Here is a 21,819-nt window from a genome sequence, read left to right as displayed (position 1 = left end):
CATTAACGGGGTAACGTACAAGTTAGCTAACAGGCTAACAACTTCGTAAACATGAAGTTAATATTGAGTAATTTACATTTTTAGAAATAATATTTTAAGTTAGTTTGTCTATATTTGTATCACCGGCGGCAAAATACTTCCAAACTATGCAAACGCGGAAGTGACTGTCAACAGGCGTCGTTTATTTTGAACAAATTAAATCACTTTTTGGACATTTGTTTGGTTCCTAAACCAATCATTGTTTTTGAACGATTCGAATGAAAAATTTGAAATGTTGCCTTGAAATAAAACAAACCTGCATATAAAAAACCTATTTAAAAAGGCACAAAAATAACACAAAACTAAAAATGGCAAAAACACATCAAATTGTTAAAGCACACAAAATGACTCAAATGTAATCTAAAATTATCGAATATATTACTAATAAAAGCTAACTCAAAAAATTAACAACTAACCTAATAGTATATGAATATTAATTTGCTCATTAAAAAATTACTTGCAACTCATGAGCATATCCTTAAATAATAAAAGATAAAAATCTAATCTATTCTTGACCCAGTTTAACCACTGAAACAAAAATATGAAATTAAAATGGCTCCATTCTGAATTTTTAAAAAGGAATATGTGTAGAATAAAGAGATGGAAGGCCTGTAAGATCAAAGACATCTTTTCTTCTTCTTGTTAGCCTCGTCTGTTCCCTGCAACCACAACAGTAAATCCCCTCAGCTGAACTAAAAGCTTATAAGGTTTAATTAAGTAAGTGGTCCACCGCTCCATACCAGCCGAACTAATCCAGCAGAACAGCTCGCAGGTCCACCAGAGAAATCTGCTCAAAGCTCAATGACTATTTACTGATATTCTTTGAACTGTATGGAGATTTAGAAATGCTGTGAACACTACACAAACATAATGTGAATCAAACTTTATATATTTATGGTTTACACTGACCAGAAACTTTGACTGCTTTTGTTTAGTTGGTGACACATCACACTTTCTAACTACAATTAAATACTAATATATATATATATATATATATATATATATATATATATATATATATATATATATATATATATATATATATATATATATATATATATATATATATATGTGTATATATATATATGGCTGTAGGCAAGTTTTGAACTCACTCTGCAGTTGACAGACACAGTGATGAATTGTGGCCTGAACTCACTTCTGAGGTCTGCTGCAGATGGGTATTAGTGGTCTAAAAGTGCTAATTGCATCAAGCAGCAACATTAGCAGGACTGGAGCTGTGGTCACACAAGAAGGATAAACACAACAGGCATTGCCTGCCACTAAGCCATGTTCAGCAAGCTGAAGAAGATCATCGGGGGTCCAACTGTTGGTCCCACCACAGCCCCTGCGCCGGCTCCTGCAAAGGTAGGTACAAGCAACTCATAATGCACTTTATTTCTGCTGATTTTTATCTTAAGCAAATGTAACAAATTAAAAATGTTTTGCTAAAATGCAGTAAACATTTTAGCTACCATTTTAAATATGGAATTGAAAATTTAGATAAAATAATATAATAATACTATAATAATAGTAATAATAAATGCTTTATACTATTTATTATATTAATAAATGCAATATATTATTAATACATTTATTTATTTATTTAAATTTAATAAATGCTTTGTATATGTAGCATCTGTAATGTGTATATAGTTTTATGAATTATTTAATAATATAATAAATTATACAGAGCATTTATTATTTTTAAAGCATATGTTTTTTAATCAGTTTATCATTGACATACTATTACAAACATATAAACTATAGTTTCATTTAATATTTTGAATTAGTATTTTTCCGTTTTCGTTTTAATTTTAAATAATTTGGTAATTTTTGTTATAATTGTTTTTAAAAATATATCTTTATAGTGTTTATAGACTTTTATTTCAGTTCTAGATTTAGTTATTTTACATTAGTTTTACATAGTACATTTAAACTAAATGAAAATGTTGCTTTGGCAGATATAGCAGATTTTAAGATGTTTTACAGTAAAAGGTTAGTAAAAAAGGTCATTAAAATGCAAAATTGAAGATTTAGTACAAAAAAATGTTAAATAGTTCATATAATTTATTGTTTATATATATATAAAATATATATATATATATAATATTGTATATATATGAATTCATTTTATGGTACCATAACATTTTTGTTAGTTTTTATCTTAAAATTAGCTAAATGTTTGAGTAATTTCAAATAGACAATTTAGCTCAACAATCTATAAATAATAGAAGCCATCATGCGTCATTTATGAGAATGTTTTTATAACTGCAAAAGCGCTCTGGGATAATGATTAATCTCTGCACCCGGCAGGAAGAAAAACCTGCAGACAAGGAAAATGAAGACAAGAAAGATGATGAAGGCCCTGGTAAGTCATCTATTATCATTGTAATTATCCACTAAATGATCTCATCATTCTTTGTGTAAGCACCTGCAGAAGATATTTTCCAGATGAGAGGCATTTGAAATAATTCTTACAGTCTGTCACAGGTTTCTTGCAGTAGTGTGTTTGTTATGGGTTCAGTAGCATGTGATGGTCTGTAAGCTGCTTCAGGGGTCAGTCCTCCGTCTGTGACCCAAATCTTCCTTCATTTGGGAATCGTAAAGAAAAATGAACTATTTTCTCCTCAGCCCCAGCCCCAGAACCGACTCCAGCACCAGCTCCAGAACCAGCAGCACCGGCCTCAAAACCAGAACCGGCCCCCAAACCAGAGGAGAAACCTGCAAACCCGGCCAACGGCCAGCCACCTGCTGAAGGGTAAATCATGTTGCATAGTCAGAAGTTATTTAAATATTACGCCAAGAGAATAAATAGAGTTGAGTTTGAATTCATGTTTATTTTAAACACTTGTATGTGCTACAAGTGCCAGGAGAAAGTCTTGATGTCCTGAATGTGTTTAATAAGCTTTAATTAATCATGGTTATAATGAACTAGACTCTTATTGTCTTGGAAAGGACTCACAGTAAGTGAGAACAGCATGTAAGTCATCAGTTCACAAACTGTACATCAGATCGAAGACTGTGTAGCTGAGACCTGGAAGATTACGAGACCAGGATCTGAGAGCAGATTACAAGATTTACAGTGCATTTGATATAAGAAGATCCCTGGAGCTACTTAAGTTTAGAAAACAAAAACCGACACCAACAGTGGAAAAATGCCAGAGTAGTTTTATGATGGATATGATCCATAAAATATATTCACATTCACTGGAGCAGCATTTATTCATTTATTATAATTAATAAATAAAATAAAATAAAATTCTGCTCCAGTATAATATATATTATATTATAAAGTTTTACATTAATAACATTAACGTTCAAAACAAAAGGCACTTGGTCTTCACTTACACTTGTAATAACCCTGCATGACCAGCAGAGGTCAGCATGTAAAAGCACAATTCAGATCGACAGTTTCAGGTCTTGCGCAAGTAGTTTAGCGTCAAAAAAGTTAAACCAATGATAACAAGTAGGATTTCAACTCAAATTTGTATATGAACAAGCTGAAGTCGTGTTTACACGGATTCAATTAATTGCCTACAAGGAGCAACGAAAAAGTACCCACTAAAAATTATTTAAACTGCTTTACGGGTTAAATAACACACTATGAATGACGAATATTAATACGAACATATTTTTCAAAAAAAAACCATGAACATTGTAAGTAGTAAAATTAAACTAGCTGTGATCCAGTTTAAAACTAGCTTGTGTGATTATGCACGCAAGGATATTTATCAACCGGAAGTTCATTCGCCTAGTACAGTAGTCCCATAACAAAGAACGATTTAGACAACTTTACAGTTTAAATAACATTTATGTTATATCAAGGAATAAATATAAGGTATGTTACAAAAACACAAGCTGTATATTTCTACTTTTAATCCTTCAACAATATTTTTGCCAGACGTCAGTAGTGTGTTACTGTAAACTCATTTTGTGTTACTACAAATAAAACCAAAACATGGTTACTATAGGTAAACCATGGTTTTTGTTTATTAGAAGAGCATTTATTTAAAGTTTCTGGAAGTTAAGGATATCAATGTCTGTATATTAAGTGATATATTACTATATTTGTTAAAAATATTGATGTCACCTTGTGTTATTATCTGTTGGATTGTTATAGAGAGGAGGCCCCTTGCCCGGAGTCCCGGCCCATTGTGATAAGCAAGCATTTTGATGCTCAACTCATTGAGATTGTTCAGCATTACCGGCAACGGACAGACCAGTTTAAAGAAAAGATCATTGACCCCTATGCATCCTCTCCAGAGCGCAGTCCTCCTGTCAGTGAGTACAAGTCAATCCATGCTTCTGCAATCAATGATATACCTGCAATACAGCACTTTTTTAAAAAATAATATGCAAATATAATAGGACATTACCACATACCAAGACAACAAGGATTGTCTTAACAGGTATTTTGTGTTTGTTTCAGCACCTGTCCTGAGAAAGGATGACTACGTGAAGTTGGTGGAGGAGAGGAAACGAAAAGAAGAAGAGGACAAGAAAAGGAAAGAGGAGGCAGAGAAGAAAAAAAAAGAGGAGGCAGAGAGAAAAAAGAAAGAGGAAGAAAAGAAGAAGAAAGAGGAGGAGGAAAAGAAAAAAGCAGACAAGCCTGGGGAAAAGAAAGAGGAAAAGAAGGAGGAGAAGAAAGATGACAAGGCAGACAAAGAGCAGAAGTCCATCTGCCCAAAAATGAAGTGCACCTGTGTAGATTTCCTGCTGAAGCCCTTCGAGGACAGAATGGACAAAAGACTGGGCACCTCCATCGATCCTTTCACAGGTTACATTTCAAAATATGCCAACATCTGAATATACAGATATAAAATTACCACGTTTCTATGCTTTCGTCTGCTCTGTTTTTGTGATTTTCACCAGACCGCAGGTATATTGCTTGGCTAAGCTTGGTAACCATTGCCTTCAACTATAACCTGTGGTTCATACCGGTCCGTATGGCCTTCCCATATCATGACCCAGCGGCCGTCCCATTGTGGTTTACCTTGGACATCATTGCTGACATCATTTATGTCATCGACATGATCGTTTTCCAGCCACGACTGCAGTTCTGTAAAGGGGGAGACATCATTGTAAGACATTTTTTTTTACAAAGTTGATTGATAATTTTGTTTCATGTTTTTTTATATAACACCGTCTTGCTCCATAGACTTCTACTGTAAGTTCTATTATTAAATTCTAATACTACTAATGAATACCTCTAATATTTTTTATAATTTTATTTCAGTATGACAGAGTTGTGATTAAAAAGAAATATCGCGAATCGTCAAGGTTTCAGGTATTTCAGTTGACTTTCATCTTCCACATAGCATTTTATCCCCCAATAGAAAGCCACAAAATATATGTCCTGTCCTTTCAGAATGATGTAATATCCGTCCTGCCTTCAGACCTGTTATATTTCCCGTTTGGATTCAAGTCTGTCTTCAGGCTCAATCGTTTGATGAAGGTAATGCGGTTTCTGTAATCACCTGTGTTTTGGCAGGATTCGATTGGCTATGAGATGCATAATCATTCATGAGCTGATTATATTTTTTTATTTGCCTTAACCTTGTTTTCTTTATGTTTTCTCCTAAAGTCTGAAGCATTTTTTGAGTTTAGTGACCGTCTTGAAGGTATCATGACCAAAGCGTACATCTGGAGGTAAGTAACCAAAACTTAAGAGTGGATCTGGCTGACTAGTTCTATCGGAGAATTGGGAAAAATCTGAATTTATGAATAGACAGCCTTTCAGTTCATAAGTTTGAACCTCTCAGGAATTAGAAAGCTGTTTGGCTTCATTTGGAAGACTTTGAGGAAAATTTGAATATTCTGAAAAATCAAAGTGTTCTTCCTATATGGTCCAAAAAGTGATTTTTTATAATGCTAAACATAAATTAAGACATTTATTTGAGCTTGATTGCACTGTAATTCTTCATGTTTAAATACAAATTCTGTTTGCTACCTCAATGAAATCAAGAATGTAAGAATTGAAAACATTTTCATTCTGAATTTGGCTCGAGATTTAATTTTTTTGTTGTTTCGTGGCCCCGAAGCCTTGCTTGAGAACTACTGTTATAAATCATTGTGACAGAATTCTCCTTTGTTTTTTTGAAGAGTAATTCGCACTATTGGATACCTGATGTTTATTCTCCATCTCAACGCGTGTCTTTACTACGTGGCCTCTGACTACCAGGGGATCGGCAAAACCAAATGGGTGTACAGCGGAGAAGGCAGCGCGTATGTAATTCCATCTACCGTTCAGATTCACTTTATTGATTAGTTTTGTAAAGCTAAAGTATATAACTTCTGCACCATTGGAAGCACAAAACAGTAATGCTCATGTAATTTGTAATGTAATTTTTTTCCCCTCTTTCATTCACAGTTCAAGTTTAACAACAACAGAAAAAGCTAAATTTGTTTGCAGTAATTGCAAGTTTTGGGATTTTTTTTATTTCTTTCATATTCTCATAGCTACCTGAGGTGTTTCTTCTATGCAGAGAAATCCCTCCTGATGATCGCAGAACTTCCTTTTCCTGAGACCATGTTCGGTCAGATCTTTCAGATGACCAACTATTTTTTTGGTGCTCTATTTTTGTCCATCATTCTCGGCCAGGTAGACGTTTTGTCTCCAAAGCTTTTGTCTCTAAAGCTTATGCTCCTGAAGCGCTTGGTGGTTTTTTTTGGTTCCGTTTTGATTTTTTTCACTTGGCTTTCTTGCTTGGCCATGGCTTTGCGATGTGCTTCGATGTCGGCTGTTTTGACACTGTAATATGTCACCCTGGTCCACAAAAACCAGTCGTCGCACAGGTATGTTTGTAACAATAGCCAACAACACATTGTAGGGGTCAAAATTATCACAGTTTCTTTTATGACAGAAATGATTAGGATATTAAGTAAAGATTGTGTTCCATGAAATTGTTCCAAAACTTAATTTTTTATCAGTAATACATGTTGCTAAGAACTTCATTTGAACAAATCATTTGGTTTTTCTCAATATTTAGTTGTATCTCAGCCAAATATAGTCATATCCTAACAAACCATACATCAATGGAAAGCTTATTTATGAATCCTAGTTTAAAAACAATTGACCCTTATGACTGGTTTTGTGGTCAATGGTCACATGTGATTAAATCTTTAATAAAGACTCGGATTTGACTAAAAGATGTTTTGATTCCTTACATACAGAATTGTACCATCTCTTTGTCTTTCCCAGGTACTTGCGCAGTTACTATTTTGCCGTGCGGACTCTGATCAACATCGGTGGTCTGCCTGAGCCTCACACAGTCTTTGAAATCACCTTTCAGTTAGCAAACTTTTTTGTTGGTGTCTTTGTCTTCTCAAGTTTGATTGGACAGGTACATGATGTGATGATGTAAATAAACATCATGAGCTCCTCCCCCTAGTCACTTCTTTACTAGATGTTAAAGATTATACCTAGATCATTTGTAGGTGTCAGAGAGTTTGTGTAGAGATAGATGCTCCACGAAGAAGATGCCTGAATCACAAGACACTCACAGAATGTGACTTAGGATTTTTTTTCATTTATTTATTCATTGTGTAGGCTCATTTATGCTCTTTTTACATTTCAATTACCTTTGCTGTCATGTCAAACTAGTTTAAAGTTAATCTTTTAATCAATGTTTTAAAAAAAACTGTAATATCGGCCCTTTGTCAGTTATCAGCTATAACATAAAAATAATTATTGGTTTATCAATAATTTTGCATAATTGCAATTTTGGTGCAACAACAACAACAAAAACGTAATATTATAACACTGTTAAATGTAATCTTTAATAAGTCCCATAATAAATAGCCATTTTTCATGCTGTACATTATAATATAATTAAGCCTACATTGATTTGTTGTATATAATTTAAATGGTCATTTTAAATGGTTTTTAGTGTTATATTTTAAATTTATTTAGGGAAAATATTATACAATTTTAGTTTTGGCCATTTATCAGTTATGGCCACGACATGAAAATATGATTGATTTATCAAAATTGTCCAGAATTTTAATAAAGGTTAAATAAATGAACAAATTAATAAATAAAAGTAACAATAAACTTACTATGGAATCTTTAATAAATCTCAAAATACATTTTCATGATTTACATTATAACTTTGTGTTACTTTTAGCATTTTTTTTTTTTTTATGTAATTTAAAAAGTACAGAATTTTAATATTGGCTGTTTATCATTTATTGACTTTATATTGAAAATATTACCAGTATCAGCCAGAATCATCATAATAGTGCATCCAGATCAGATATATAGATGTAAATCTTTGGTTTTACAGATGAGAGATGTCATTGGAGCAGCTACGGCCGGTCAGACGTACTTCCGTGCATCTATGGATGGTTGTGTGGCGTACATGGTGACAAACCGCATCCCAAAGCTGGTTCAAACCAGAGTGCGCACCTGGTACAACTACACCTGGGACTCCCAGGGCATGCTGGGTAAAATTTGTATTTACATGTAAATAATGACTAGTAATGAATAGCAGGGTCCTGTCAATTAAGGTTTGGCTTCTCTTCAGATGAGTCTGAGCTTCTGGAACAGATGCCTCTGGTGATGAGAACAGCCATCGCTGTGGACATCAACCTTGCTACTTTCCAAAAGATCGACCTCTTTAAGGTGGGCTTGATTTAAGGAAGGAAATAGATTGTGACATGTTCAGGTTCTTGATGTCTCTGTGTTTTTTCTCACAGGGTTGTGACAACCAGATGCTTGTGGATATGTTATTGAGGCTAAAATCCATTGTGTATTTGCCTGGAGACTTTGTGTGCAAGAAGGTGAGTTATACTGCCTTTTATTTATAGACTCCAAGCACATCAAGTCTTCACTCTCCTGTTTCTCTGCAGGGTGACATTGGGAAAGAAATGTACATCATTAAGGCTGGAGAGGTGCAGGTCATCGGTGGACCGGACAATAAGATTGTGTTTGTGACTCTGAAAGCAGGCTGTGTGTTCGGAGAGATCAGGTGAGCTTTTGAAATGAGAATCTGCCTCTAGAACTACACGTCGTGAATGAACTCATGTGTTTATAATCGACTCCAGTTTGCTACAGTCTTCAGCCAATGGAGGAAATAGAAGAACCGCTAATGTAGCGGCACATGGGTTCGCCAACCTCTTCGTACTGGATAAGAAAGACCTCAATGACATCCTAATTCACTACCCAGAGTCTCAGAAAGTGCTGGCCAGGAAGGGACGGTGAGTTATGTCACATGATCCTTTCAGTCAGACATTCATATAGATAGATGCCCCACACAGTGAAAAAATAAATAATTTTTGTTTGCCAATAAATTGTCTCAATATCACAAAACTTGGGAAGGCATTAAGAACTCTGTTAGATTTTATGCTTAAAAAAAAAAAATTCTAATGGGGTAGGAAAATACACTTGCCGTAAGTCCTAATATTTACTTTATATACTAGCTTTTGAAGCAAATTTTGCAATTTTATTGAATAAGGCAGCAAAACTATGGATTAAGAAAGTGTTTTGTTTTAACGAACTGAATTGTTCACTAACCGATTCACTGATTTGTTTGAATCATCACTAACTGTAAAAGTGGTCTTGAAATAGTTAAATCTGGAAAATACTGGTTAACACCGTTTCACAGGAAACTGCTGAAAGCCAAGGGTCCAGCTCCTGCTGCTAAAGGCGAAGAGGAAAAAAAGAAAGGACTGGCTATGTTCGGACAAAAACCTCCCACTCCCAAACTTTTGCGTGCCTTTGCAGGAGGAGCGTTCACCAAAAAAGGCTTTATGGACAGACTTAAGGTAGAGGAATTCTATTATATATTAAAATATGCAGTACCATTAAAAATTTTGGGGCCTGCACATTTTTTTTTGTTATTGTTTTTTAAAAGAATGAATGCTTTTTTTTTTTTTTTTTTTTTTTTTTTAGAAAACAAATATCAAAAGTGGCAGTGAAAACCTTTATATTGTTGCAAAATATTTCTATTTCCAACAAATGCTGTTCACATTTGATTTAACATTGAATATTAAAATTGTGGCATGGTTTCCTCCATGATATTAAGCAGCACAACTATTTTAAACATTGACGATAATAATAACAAAGGTTTCTTGTGTAGCAAATCAGCATATTAAAATGATTTCTGAAGACACTGAAGACTCGAGTAATGATGCTGAAAATTCAGCTTTGCATTTAAAGAATGAATTACAGCTGAAAATAAATAAAACAGACAGTGAAATTAAAATATGAAAAATAATATTTCATAATATTGCACTTTACTTTTACTGTACAAGAGATTTCTTTTCAAAAAAAATTTTTTTTTAAACTTACTGACCCCAAATGCTTTAATGTTACTGTATATTTAATAAAACATTGACCTTTTGATGTATAATACAATACAATAACAAAAAAAGATGGTTCAAAGAATACATTTTTATTTCTGTTTTTCTTTTCTAGACTGCTGCTTCCGAACATTAATAATCTCATGAAATACATTAAATATTTCTCTGTAAGGATTTCATTCCTTTTAGAATAACCTATGCATTTTAAATGTATTTTTTTATTATTAATAAACAAGCTTCTTTCCCTGCTAACTGCAGTACTTGCCAATTAGTGATTGGTATTGCTGTTTGTAATACAAGGATTGTTTGATTTAAATTTGTTTCAGTTCTTTCCTAAACAGTATGTTTTAGGTCTATTTTGCACTTTTTTGAGACTTAAATAAAAGACATTTTGTAATTGCAAAATACAGTGAACGTCATTTCTGAAACTGCTGAGGTTTATTTATACTTGAGAGTTTACACAGGCTTCTGCTCTCAGTTAGCTAAGGACTGTAGTTGAGTCAATCTGCCGTGGGATCTCACAGTTAATCGCTTTAGTCTGGCAGGGACGCTGAGAGTTTTAATTAACAAAGTAGTCTTTCTAAATGTGGACCCACAGCACAAACAGTGCAGGAATATCTAGCTGCTCCAGAATAGCCCACGAATGCACTATTAAAGTGCTGTCTGGCACACTTTGAGTAATCAAATGTGAGCCAGTCGTGCATGAATATCTCTCATATCTGTAAAAAGCAGCGCAAATTTGACTTTACAAATAGAAATGGCCCTTTAAAGCTCACCCTATAATGCCATTTGAATAGAATGATTGTGATTGGTTGACTGCAAGTGAGAAGGCCAGTGATAGGTCAGTCAAACTGTGGGGAAAAGGGCCGTTCCTAAGAGGGAATTAATAGAGCTCTGAGAATTAATTGAAGCAGGTCAGAGTTCACACATCAGCGACAGGTGGATAAAGAGAGTGGAGGGATAAATCTGGATGGGATCGCGTGCCTGCTCGAACCCGTGCAGCCATGTTCAGCACTTTGAAAACGCTTTTTCGGCCCAAAACTGAGGTGGCAGTCGCTCAGATCCCTGGATCTCCAACACCAGTGCCTTCACCTGCACCTGCTCCTCCGACAAAGGTACGACGAGCACCTTGATTTAGCACAACACAGCACCAGATTCATCCCATAACATACAATTTACTTCAGTTTCCGAGAGATATGTTTCTTTAAAAAAAAAAAATAGATAGCAATTTTACCAAATAAATGTATCCTGCTTTACTGGAAAGGCAGCTCAAAGGATAAGCTATCTGAATAAACTATGTGAATTTAAACAGCTTATAATAGCTTATACTTACTAATAATGTTTTAGACATTTATGTGGGAATGGAAGGATCCATAGACATTTATACATGTTAAAAGAGCAAATCATTTCTTAGAGACTGTGACACTATAAAAAAGAAATTGTCTCTGGTACTTCTTTTTAATTTAGTCTGAAATATACTTTAAACATTTAACAGTTTAATAAAAGGGCATGCATGAAATGGACCAATAATCAAATTAAATGTCAATTAGCATCTAAATGCATAATAATTAGAACATAAGTAATAAGTAAATAAAATGGGTCAGTTATAATTTATTACATAATACCCATCGTCTAACACCCTATAATATCTATTGATAATTAAATAAATATAACTAATATAAAACTGTATATAATGGTACTTGAGTAATCAAATTATATTTACAGAAGTTTATGCCCTAAATATTGTTAATATATATAAAACCATTACTGTATGTCAGCATCAGGCTACTGATGTCTTTAGTAATGCCCATCAGTGTTATTTTAGTATTGTTGATATACTAGTATTTTTATATATATTTTATGGTTTCACTTAAATGTTTAAGTTTTAGTAATTTTGTTATTTTTGCCATTTTTAGTCCTTTTTTATTTCTTAGTTTTTGTTATTTTAGCTCTTCAACTTAAAGAAGACACAAATTAAAACTGCTGCTGTTAAAACTAGTTGAAATAATTTTTTTTTGTTTTTGTCTTATTTCAAGTAACGAGTAAACGTTTTCAAGTAAATCTTTTATGGTTTTAGTTAAAGATGATAACCCTGATGCTCACAAATACTGTAAAACAATTTGCATGTACACATCTTATTGTCAGCTGATGCAGCCTTTCACTGAGTGTAAAACAGATAATGACACACCTCTAATTCGTTCAAACATCACTGCTATAAACTGGAAATGTGTTGTGAAAAGAAATTTCTGTGTTAACAGGAGGAAAATGCAGATGCAAAGAAAGATGAAGAAAAAAAAGAAGAGAAAAGGGAGGAAAAGCCCGGTGAGTCTTCATCCATCTTCACTTCACGAGATGATGTTCCATTAAGGGAAACTACAATTCTTTGTGTACATTTTTTTAAGAGGGACAGTTTTAGAAAGTACGGTTGATGTTTTCATCTGGAATCCTGGAGACATTCTCATTTGAAGGGTATTTTAGGTAGGGCATTTGAAGTATAATGGACCCCTTGTTAAAGTACTTTATTAATTAGCAGCATGTCAGGAGAAGCTGAAGCCTCACTTATTAAAACATTAAACATAATTGTAGTAATTAAGATATTTTTTTCTGTGCACAGTTTGTTTTTAATTATGTGCTAATCCAGAAATGAGCAAATCATTATCACAAAACCTCTAATTCTGACCCGTGCTTCTTAAGAACCAGCTCCTGCTCCAGAGCCCCCTAAACCAGAAGCCAAACCAGCGGATCCAGCTGATCCCGGAGCAGCAGCCGCAGAGGGGTAAGAGTTTAGACTTACAGTAAATATTCTCATTATATATAGTGTGTTCTATACTGAAAGTTTTTCAAACTGGGGACCTGAAGTCACAAAGGGGCCACAAGAGCTGGAAGAAAAGGTTTAGAGAAGAAAAGAGAAGTAAAAAAAAAAAAAAAGATTAAATGTTGAATTATTCTGAGTATTAATAATATGATTCATTAAATATATTATTATTAAATATCCTATACAAAATACATACATACAGAAAATACATACATACATAAATAAATTGATATTGTTGTATTTTATAACACCACAACTAGTATATTAAGTAGTATTTAACAAGTATTATTTAGGTAAATAAATACATACATATTGCTTATAATACTATGAATATAATAAATAATAGATTTATTTATAAAGAAATCATTAGTGTTGTCAAATGATTAATCGTGATTAATCATATCCATAATAAACATTTTTATTAACATAATATGTGTATACCATGTATATTTATTATGTAAATATACATACACACACACACAAACACATGCATCTATATATTTAAGAAAAAATATATTATGTTTATGTATTAAATATATTTAAATATAATATAAAAGAAATATAGAAATGTTTATACATGTTAATATTTTCAAAATATATACTGTATGTGTGTGTGTATTTAATACACAGTACATACATACATACACACACACATATATATAGTTTTATATTTAGAAAATATGCAATCTGGTAAATGTTATATATTGCATATTTTCGTCTTTAAACATCACCTTTAATATTTTTTTAATACACACTATAAATGCAAATCTGCTTTTTTATATTTTAGGAATGGGTACTTTGTCAAAGGATCATCATATTTGCAGGTTCTTGGCAGCAGAAAGTTTAAATGACTTTGTCCATTCATGTCATTGTTGGAGCAGATCTTTGCTGTCATCTTCCACTCGATGTTTAGCGTGTAACTCCAAAAGAAGCTGAAAGTAGATTAGGGGATCTGCAGTATTTGTGATTTAAGAAGGTCACGAGAACGTCCTCACGTGTGAACAGGAGTTTCTTTGTGTCTCTCTATATTGATTTCAGCAAACCATGCTAGGCAGTCATCATTTTCCAGTCACAATTCTTAAATGTGCTGAATGCAATGATACTAACATCTGCTGTCAGACTAAATTGAGTTCTAAATTCACTACATGGGCCCATTTTAGCTGATGAACAGTAAACAAGACAACACCAGATGGAAAAGAGGAACACATGTTAGTGTTTTGGGGCAGTCCTAATCTTAACTCAACAGTTGTGCAGCCAGGATTTGGCACAAAGGCAGAATTGCATTGATTACAATGATTATAAATAGATGAGGTACAGTTTTACACCGTCTGCTGAACTTCCTCTGAAATCAGATCAAGTCTTGGCCATGAGATGTGTTGTTTGCAGTAGTGGTGAAAGAGCTTAAGCTAAATATTCTCTATGTTCACATAACTAAACCAGTCCATAGTTCATAATTCGTATTATTACACAGCTCTGTGGAATACTTGATAATGATTGGTCAGTCACATCATTCAAATTCATTCAAATATTTCAACTCAAATCAATATTTCTCGTCTAATTATTTAGCCATGTAATAAGCAAGATAATGTACAACCAGCTGGTTGTTATAGCAGAATAACCCCCTTCCGGATGATACAAGACCTCTCCGCTTTGTTCTGCGATATTATTTTTCGATAACAGCCGTTTGGATGTATATTATCCCTTAACAATACACCACATAACAAATTAACTTATAACACACAAATTATACAACTGCTATACGCGTGGTTGTTCTTGATTCTTTCATTTCTGCCTCAGGTTTAGAAAGGGAAACAGAACATCTCAGGACTCTCCGTAGTCTAAATTACTACTACAACTTAGTACTGTTACTACTACTAGTGATTTTTACATAATTAAGCCCTCTTTTTCCTATGTGTCTTTTTCACATAGTGAGGATGCACCACCAACACCAACTCCACCCTTCGTCATCAACAGATTCTGTGACGACCAGCTGCGAGACATCGTGAAAAAACTACGGGAGAGGACCGAGCTTTTTAAGGAGAAAGTCATAGACCCCTACTCCTCGTCCCCAGAGCACAGCCCACCAATCAGTGAGTAAAGTCTCTCTGAATCCTGCTGTTACAAGACAATACATCAGTAATGTAATCTAGGAGGTGTTTCTAATTTTTTTGTTCCTCAAGGATTTTTTTTCTTACAGTTTGACTTATTTACCCTGGTGGAAGAACCAGGTTATTCTAGCTTAAAGTGGCCTTTGGAAAATATTGCTGGTTTGTTGCTGTCTGCCAGATCAAAAACAGCTGATAGTTAAAGGGTTAGTTCACCCAAAAATGAAAATTATGTCTTTAATGACTCACCCTCATGTCGTTCCAAACACGTAAGACCTCCTTTTATCTTCAGAACACAGTTTAAGATATTTTAGATTTAGTCCGAGAGCTCTCAGTCCCTCCATTGAAAGTGTGTGTACGGTATACTGTCCATGTCCAGAAAGGTAAGAAAAACATCATCAAAGTAGTTCATGTGACATCAGAGGGTGATTTAGAATTTGTTGAAGCATCGAAAATACATTTTGGTCCAAAAATAGCAACTACGACTTTATTCAGCATTGTGTTCTCTTCCGTGTCTGTTGTGAGCGAGTTCACAACACTGCAGTGTAGTGATGTCCGGTTCGCGAACAAATCATTTTATTTAACCAGTTCTTCTTGAACCAAATGAATTACTCCGGAATATTGGTTTGTTTGAACTCAGAGGGAGTGTCAGCCACGTTAAAAAAAGTTAACAGCTTAAGTCATTTGTGGATTAATGCTTATTGGAGACATGAATCGTTTCAAACGATTCCGTTCGATTTGGTGAACTGGTTCAAGAAGATCCGGTTAAATCGAATGATTCATTCGTGAACTACAGTGTTGTGAACGCGCTCACAACAGACCCTGAAGAGAAGACAATTTTGAATAAAGTCGTAGTTTTTGCTATTTTTGGACCAAAATGTACTTTCGATGCTTCAACAAATTCTGACTGACCCTCTGATGTCACATGGAATACTTTGATGATGTTTTTCTTACCTTTCTGGACATGGACAGTATACCATACACACAGCTTCAGTGGAGGGACTGAGAGCTCTCGGACTAAACCTAAAATATCTTAAACTGTTTTCTGAAGATAAAAGGAGGTCTTACGGGTTTGGAACGACATGAGGGTGAGTCATTAAAGACATAATTTTCATTTTTGGGTGAACTAACCCTTTAATCTTATCAACCATCTACACCAACCTGGACTATGTAATGCTTATAAATGACCAATTTTATCCAGCAAAAAAACATGAAAAACTAGCTCCCACTTGGATTTTCCAGGTTAGAGGTTTGTACTCTTCTAAACTTTAGTCTACTTGTTGATATCCAGCACCGGTTTACCGAAAGGAAGACTGGATCAGAAAGCAGGAAGCAGAGAGAATAAAACGAGAAGAGGCCGAGCAGAAGAAAAAAGAGGAGGATGCTAAGAAAGCAGCGGCGAAGAAAGAAAAAGAGGAGAAAGAAAAGAAAGAGAAAGAGGAAAAGCTTAAAGCCGAGAAGGAGAAGGCCGATAAGGAGGCGGCTGAAGCAATCTGCCCAAAAATCAAATGCACGTGCATAGACACACTTCTCAAACCTTTCGAAGACATGATGGACGCATATTTGGGGACAACCATTGACCCTTTCACAGGTATGACACTATGAGAACTGAAGATGCCTCTTGAAGTACAAAACACTGACTTACACATGTTTGTTCTTCCTTCTAGATCGGCGGTATATTAAATGGCTGAGTGTCGTGACAATCGCTTTTAACTACAACGTTTGGCTGGCCACAGCACGTTTGTGTTTCCCGTACCACACGCCTGGGACCATCCCCTTCTGGATCTTTTTTGACATCCTGGCAGACCTTGTGAACATCGTAGATATCACCATGTTTCAGCCGCGCTTGCAGTTTGTGAAAGCAGGAGACATCATAGTAAGTGGATCTTGGTATAGACACTTTTGGAGCTGTGTCAATAGAGCCCCTTTCACACTGCACGTCGGACCCACAATATTTCCGGAACATTGCCGGTTCGTCTTCCGTGTGAAAGCAACCACATCCCGGAATTGATTACCGAATTGAACCCAGGTCAAGGGACCTAGTAACATTGCGGGGTTCGACCCGGGACGAGCGCTGTGTGAACAAAAGCCAGATCTAATTCCGTATCGAAGTGATGACGTGCGTTATCGTGCAACTCTTTTACCGGCTGTTTTGAGGGAAGATCAACGTTCGCGACGAAAACACATGTGCAAACTGTAATGAAGCAGAGATCAGTTTAGTTCCTCACTTTCCGCGCTGACGCAGAGATCGTTTGCTTGCTTCAGTGAAAGTATAACGTGCCTAGCGTTTTCGACTCGTACATTACACGTCACGCGCTGATGTCACGTGTCGTTACGGGATCTTCAAGGGTTGTGTGTGAAAGCACGCACATATACCAGGTTATCACTGGCAGTGTGAAAGTGCAAAATCTAGCGACCAGGGAACAATTGCAGGAACACTTTACCCCTGTATTTGCCGGAATGGCAGTGTGAAAGGGGCTTAGGACGTCCACTCAAAAACCTGCACATTTGTTTCCTCAGAAAGACAGAATAATGGCAAAACGGAGGTACAGGGAATCTGCCAGATTTCAGGTGAGTAAAAATTATATATAGGCTACGATTAATAAAAATAATAATAATAATAAAATTAAACGTATATTTAAAAATATGCATATTATATTTATTTTATTTGATGATATTTTCTCTCAACAGACAGACCTGATAAGCATCATACCATTTGATTTGCTGTGTTTCCACTTTGGGTTTACGTCGATCTTTAGGATGAACCGGTTTATGCGGGTCAGTTACTCACCCAGCCAAATCTGTTTTCTTTCATTCAGATTATTTCTTTATTTATTTCATTATTATGCATATCTGAAATTCTTTTAATTCAACTGATATTCAGTTTTCATTTCATTTTTAGCTTTAATAATAGCTTTCATTTAAAGGGATACTCAACCCCAAAATGAAAATTTTGTCATTAATATCTTACCCCATGTTATTAAACTTTGTTGTTTAACTTTTCATTGTGGGATGGAGGACCCCTTTAAAAAAAACAATTTTTCATTTCAGTTTTAGTTTTATTAATTTTAAAACGTAACTTATTTCAGTTCGTTGACAATTAAGACAACATTTCTAATTAATTTTCTTAATCTAATATTTGTTTGAACTTATTTTAGCTTCATTTCAATTAATGGAAATGATTTAATAGTTTTAGTTCAAAATAACAGTAGTTCTCCACTACAGTTTTGTACATTACTATTTAGTGTACTGTGTAATGAGCTCTATTTAATGTACATATTCCTTCTTTCTTTTTAGTATCAATCATTTTTTGAGTTCAGTGATCGTCTGGAAAGCGTCATGGCTAAGGCGTATATCTGGAGGCATGTGTGATTTCTATATGCTAATCTACTATTCTTTATGTTTGACCAATAATAATAATAGTAATGCTGTTTTTTTGGGGGGGGTTTTCAGAGTTGGCCGCACTACAGGATATCTGCTCTTCTGTCTCCATTTAAACTCCTGCCTTTACTATGTAGCATCAGAATACGAAGGGCTTGGCAGCACAAAATGGACATATGATGGAAAAGGAAATGCGTATGAATTATAATAATTATTTTTTTTCAATTATTTCACATATTTCGTAAAAAGTAGCTATTAATAAATTAAAATTTACTTTATTTAAAATTGAATTACAGTGTTATACTTAATTATTAAATTATTATTAAATTTTTTTATGCCCTTTAAAAATCAATACATTTAAATACATTCAAAATAAAATATTAATATATAAATAAATATTATACTGAAAATATTGTCCTTTTTTTTTTGTCAAGGTATCTCCGCTGTTATTATTTTGCGACTCGGACGCTGATCACTATCGGAGGTCTCCCCGAGCCCCATACGCTCTTTGAGATCATCTTCCAGCTGGTCAACTTCTTCACAGGAGTCTTCGTCTTCTCTAGCTTGATTGGACAGGTAAGTTAAATAATACTATAACACATGACCCAGAATAATAACTTCACAGCACTGATCAAAATCTGTTTAAACCCAGATGAGAGATGTCATCGGAGCAGCTACGGCGGGACAGACCTACTTCCGCGCATCTATGGACGCCTGTGTGGCGTATATGAACACCTACACCATCCCAAAGCTGGTGCAGAACAGAGTACGCACCTGGTACAACTACACCTGGGACTCCCAGGGCATGCTGGGTAAGAGTTATTCTTAATAAAAGTGCTTGATTAAAACAGCTAGTTTTGGGATGATCGTTTATACAGTTACAATAAATCTAAACAGATGCAAAATGCAAAAAAAAAAAAACCTGTTTTTCCACAGATGAATCGGAGTTATTAGAAAAGATGCCTCTGGTGATGAGAACAGCCATCGCTGTGGACATCAACCTCGCCACCTTCCAGAAGATTGACCTCTTCAAGGTAAAACTTAATAATGTCAGTGAACTATATAAAGTAAAAAATTTGCTAATATTGACATTTATGGAGTGTTGCATGTGGGTCAAATACGAAACATCCAATTTTGGTGTCCGCTTTAAATTAACTTTACATTAATATGCATAAAAAGCATATTAAATCAAGTAAACAGTCTTAAGTTTTTGTGAAAATAAAATGCTAAAATATTGGTTATATAAAAAGTGAAGTGACATTCAGCCAAGTATGGTGACCCATACTCAGAATATAATGTTCTATTGTCATTCAACATAACTTAATATTCTGAACTGTACTTAAAATATAAATGAAAACGTGATCATACTAAATTTTGTTATATTCTAAATGTTTAAAAACTCATATTGACAAATGGGTAAAACCTTTTTATTTTAAGCTTTTTCAATCTTTTATTGTTTTGAAGATTCAACCCAACAGGATTTTTTACATTAGGCTTTAGATTATTACGTTGCATCACTGGATTCTGGATTATTACAGAAAATAAGCTTGGCGACCAAAAGTTTATGATTCTTACACATTTTTATAATGATAATATTCACAAATTAATGCAACTTGGATGTGTTTTGGAGCCTAAATAACATGTCCAGCACTAAAACAAAACAAAACAGAAAATTATTCATTAAAAGAAAAGAAAAAACACTTCAGGACAATGGAACCAGAAGTGCTAAAGGCTAAAACGCATTTTAGCAACACTCTAAAAACAGCGGGGGGAAACTCCACTGCCTCCTACTGGTGGCATCTATTTAATCTATTCTTGTGCACTTCAATGAAGTAAATCCGTGTTAGAATGATAAAAAGTGTGGGGAAAAAAAGGGAAAACAAGTGAGGGATTGATTTCATTTCAAGTTTTTGCTATTTCAAACGTATTTTTCTAGGGCTGTGACAGCCAGATGCTTGTGGACATGTTACTGCGCCTGAAATCCATTGTGTACTTGCCAGGAGACTTTGTGTGTAAGAAGGTGAGAACATCAAATATAATCAAACATGTAGATCTGATATTACATTGATTTCACAAAGTGATTCAGACAATTATCATGAGCAAATGTCTTCCGTCGCTTCATGCAGGGTGACATTGGGAGAGAAATGTATATTATTAAAGCCGGAGAGGTGCAGGTCATCGGTGGACCGGACAATAAGATTGTGTTTGTGACTCTGAAAGCAGGCTGTGTGTTCGGAGAGATCAGGTACCTGAAAGATGATCTATATAGGATACTTGTCAAAAATGTGTGGTCTAAAAAAAATTTTATGTTTCTAAAAGTAAAATCTAACTGAGGCTATTTATTTGGTCCAAAATACATTAAAAACAGTAATTTTATAAAATTGAATAATTTAATTAGATAAATTTATAGATGTCTTTACTGCAACATCACATCAAATGAATGCATCATTGCTGTATAAAAAAATAAAATACTGATTGAAATTTAGTGCAATAATAAATAAGATAGTTCCTAAAACAAAAAACTTTATTTTCAGTCTTTTACAGTCTGCAAAAGATGGAGGCAACAGGAGAACAGCAAATGTTGCTGCTCACGGATTCGCCAACCTTTTCGTACTGGATAAGAAAGATCTCAATGACATCCTGGTCCATTACCCCGAGTCTCAGAAAGTGCTGGCCAGGAAGGGACGGTGAGTCAGAGGGTCACGGTCCTACAACATGCACCGTTTCTCCAAGAACAGATTTAATAGATAAATGCAGGAGCTACAATAAAGGACGATTCGTTCTCTGCGCAGGAAACTGATGAAGGCCAAAGGCAAAGCTGCTCCCGTCAAAGATGAAGGAGAAAAGAAGAAGGGATTGGCAATGTTCGGACAAAAACCACCCACTCCGAAAATGTTACGTGCTTTTGGAGGCTTTGGGAAAGGAGGATTACTGGAGAAACTCAGGGTGTGTGTGATGATCTGAAAATGATCTGATCATTAATACAGATTAAACGTTTGCATATAAATAGTTGAGCGATCTGAAATAACGGTAACACTTCTCTTTCCTGCAGGCTCAAGCTGCAGAAAAAAAGAGTTGAAAATCCATCCATCCATCCCAACCTCCTAAAACATCCATTAATCCATCCACACATTTATTAATTACAGTACATCCATCTATGATAGATAGATAGATAGA

General features: G+C 34.6%; 3 protein-coding genes across 5 annotated transcripts; all 3 read left to right on the top strand.

The window, feature by feature from the left end:
- Positions 1–1,285: 1,285 nt before the first annotated feature.
- Positions 1,286–10,740, top strand: LOC113084484 (cyclic nucleotide-gated cation channel beta-3-like). 3 transcript variants are annotated; one of them, XM_026254847.1, is made up of 18 exons: positions 1,286–1,404; positions 2,353–2,407; positions 2,671–2,797; positions 4,160–4,320; positions 4,469–4,816; positions 4,912–5,120; positions 5,276–5,326; positions 5,408–5,494; positions 5,624–5,688; positions 6,142–6,264; positions 7,241–7,382; positions 8,325–8,484; positions 8,565–8,662; positions 8,737–8,820; positions 8,890–9,008; positions 9,085–9,237; positions 9,645–9,804; positions 10,457–10,740. In XM_026254847.1, exons 1-18 carry the CDS (start codon positions 1,327–1,329, stop codon positions 10,475–10,477), a joined length of 2,241 nt encoding a protein of 746 aa, XP_026110632.1. In that variant the 5' UTR covers positions 1,286–1,326; the 3' UTR covers positions 10,478–10,740. The 3 variants fall into 3 exon arrangements, with proteins under 3 accessions (XP_026110632.1, XP_026110633.1, XP_026110634.1); XM_026254848.1 differs by lacking the exon at positions 7,241–7,382 and adding an exon at positions 6,499–6,640; XM_026254849.1 differs by lacking the exons at positions 1,286–1,404; positions 2,353–2,407; positions 2,671–2,797 and adding an exon at positions 3,784–3,877.
- A 4-nt stretch (positions 10,741–10,744) lies between these two features.
- LOC113084483 (procyclic form-specific polypeptide B1-alpha-like) lies at positions 10,745–13,121 on the top strand. The gene is made up of 3 exons (XM_026254846.1): positions 10,745–11,456; positions 12,600–12,663; positions 13,036–13,121. The coding sequence occupies exons 1-3, from the start codon at positions 11,346–11,348 to the stop codon at positions 13,119–13,121; spliced, it is 261 nt and encodes an 86-aa protein (XP_026110631.1). The 5' UTR covers positions 10,745–11,345.
- Positions 13,122–14,462: 1,341 nt separating this feature from the next.
- LOC113084482 (cyclic nucleotide-gated cation channel beta-3-like) lies at positions 14,463–21,786 on the top strand. The gene is made up of 16 exons (XM_026254845.1): positions 14,463–14,467; positions 15,086–15,246; positions 16,553–16,852; positions 16,929–17,137; positions 17,782–17,832; positions 17,953–18,039; positions 18,559–18,623; positions 18,715–18,837; positions 19,077–19,218; positions 19,295–19,454; positions 19,579–19,676; positions 20,579–20,662; positions 20,769–20,887; positions 21,177–21,329; positions 21,435–21,588; positions 21,695–21,786. The coding sequence occupies exons 1-16, from the start codon at positions 14,463–14,465 to the stop codon at positions 21,719–21,721; spliced, it is 1,938 nt and encodes a 645-aa protein (XP_026110630.1). The 3' UTR covers positions 21,722–21,786.
- Positions 21,787–21,819: the final 33 nt, after the last annotated feature.

This window comes from Carassius auratus, unplaced genomic scaffold (assembly GCF_003368295.1).
Source record: "Carassius auratus strain Wakin unplaced genomic scaffold, ASM336829v1 scaf_tig00040135, whole genome shotgun sequence".
Classification (NCBI taxonomy): Eukaryota; Metazoa; Chordata; class Actinopteri; order Cypriniformes; family Cyprinidae; genus Carassius; species Carassius auratus.
This window is presented reverse-complemented; position numbering and strand designations above follow the sequence as displayed.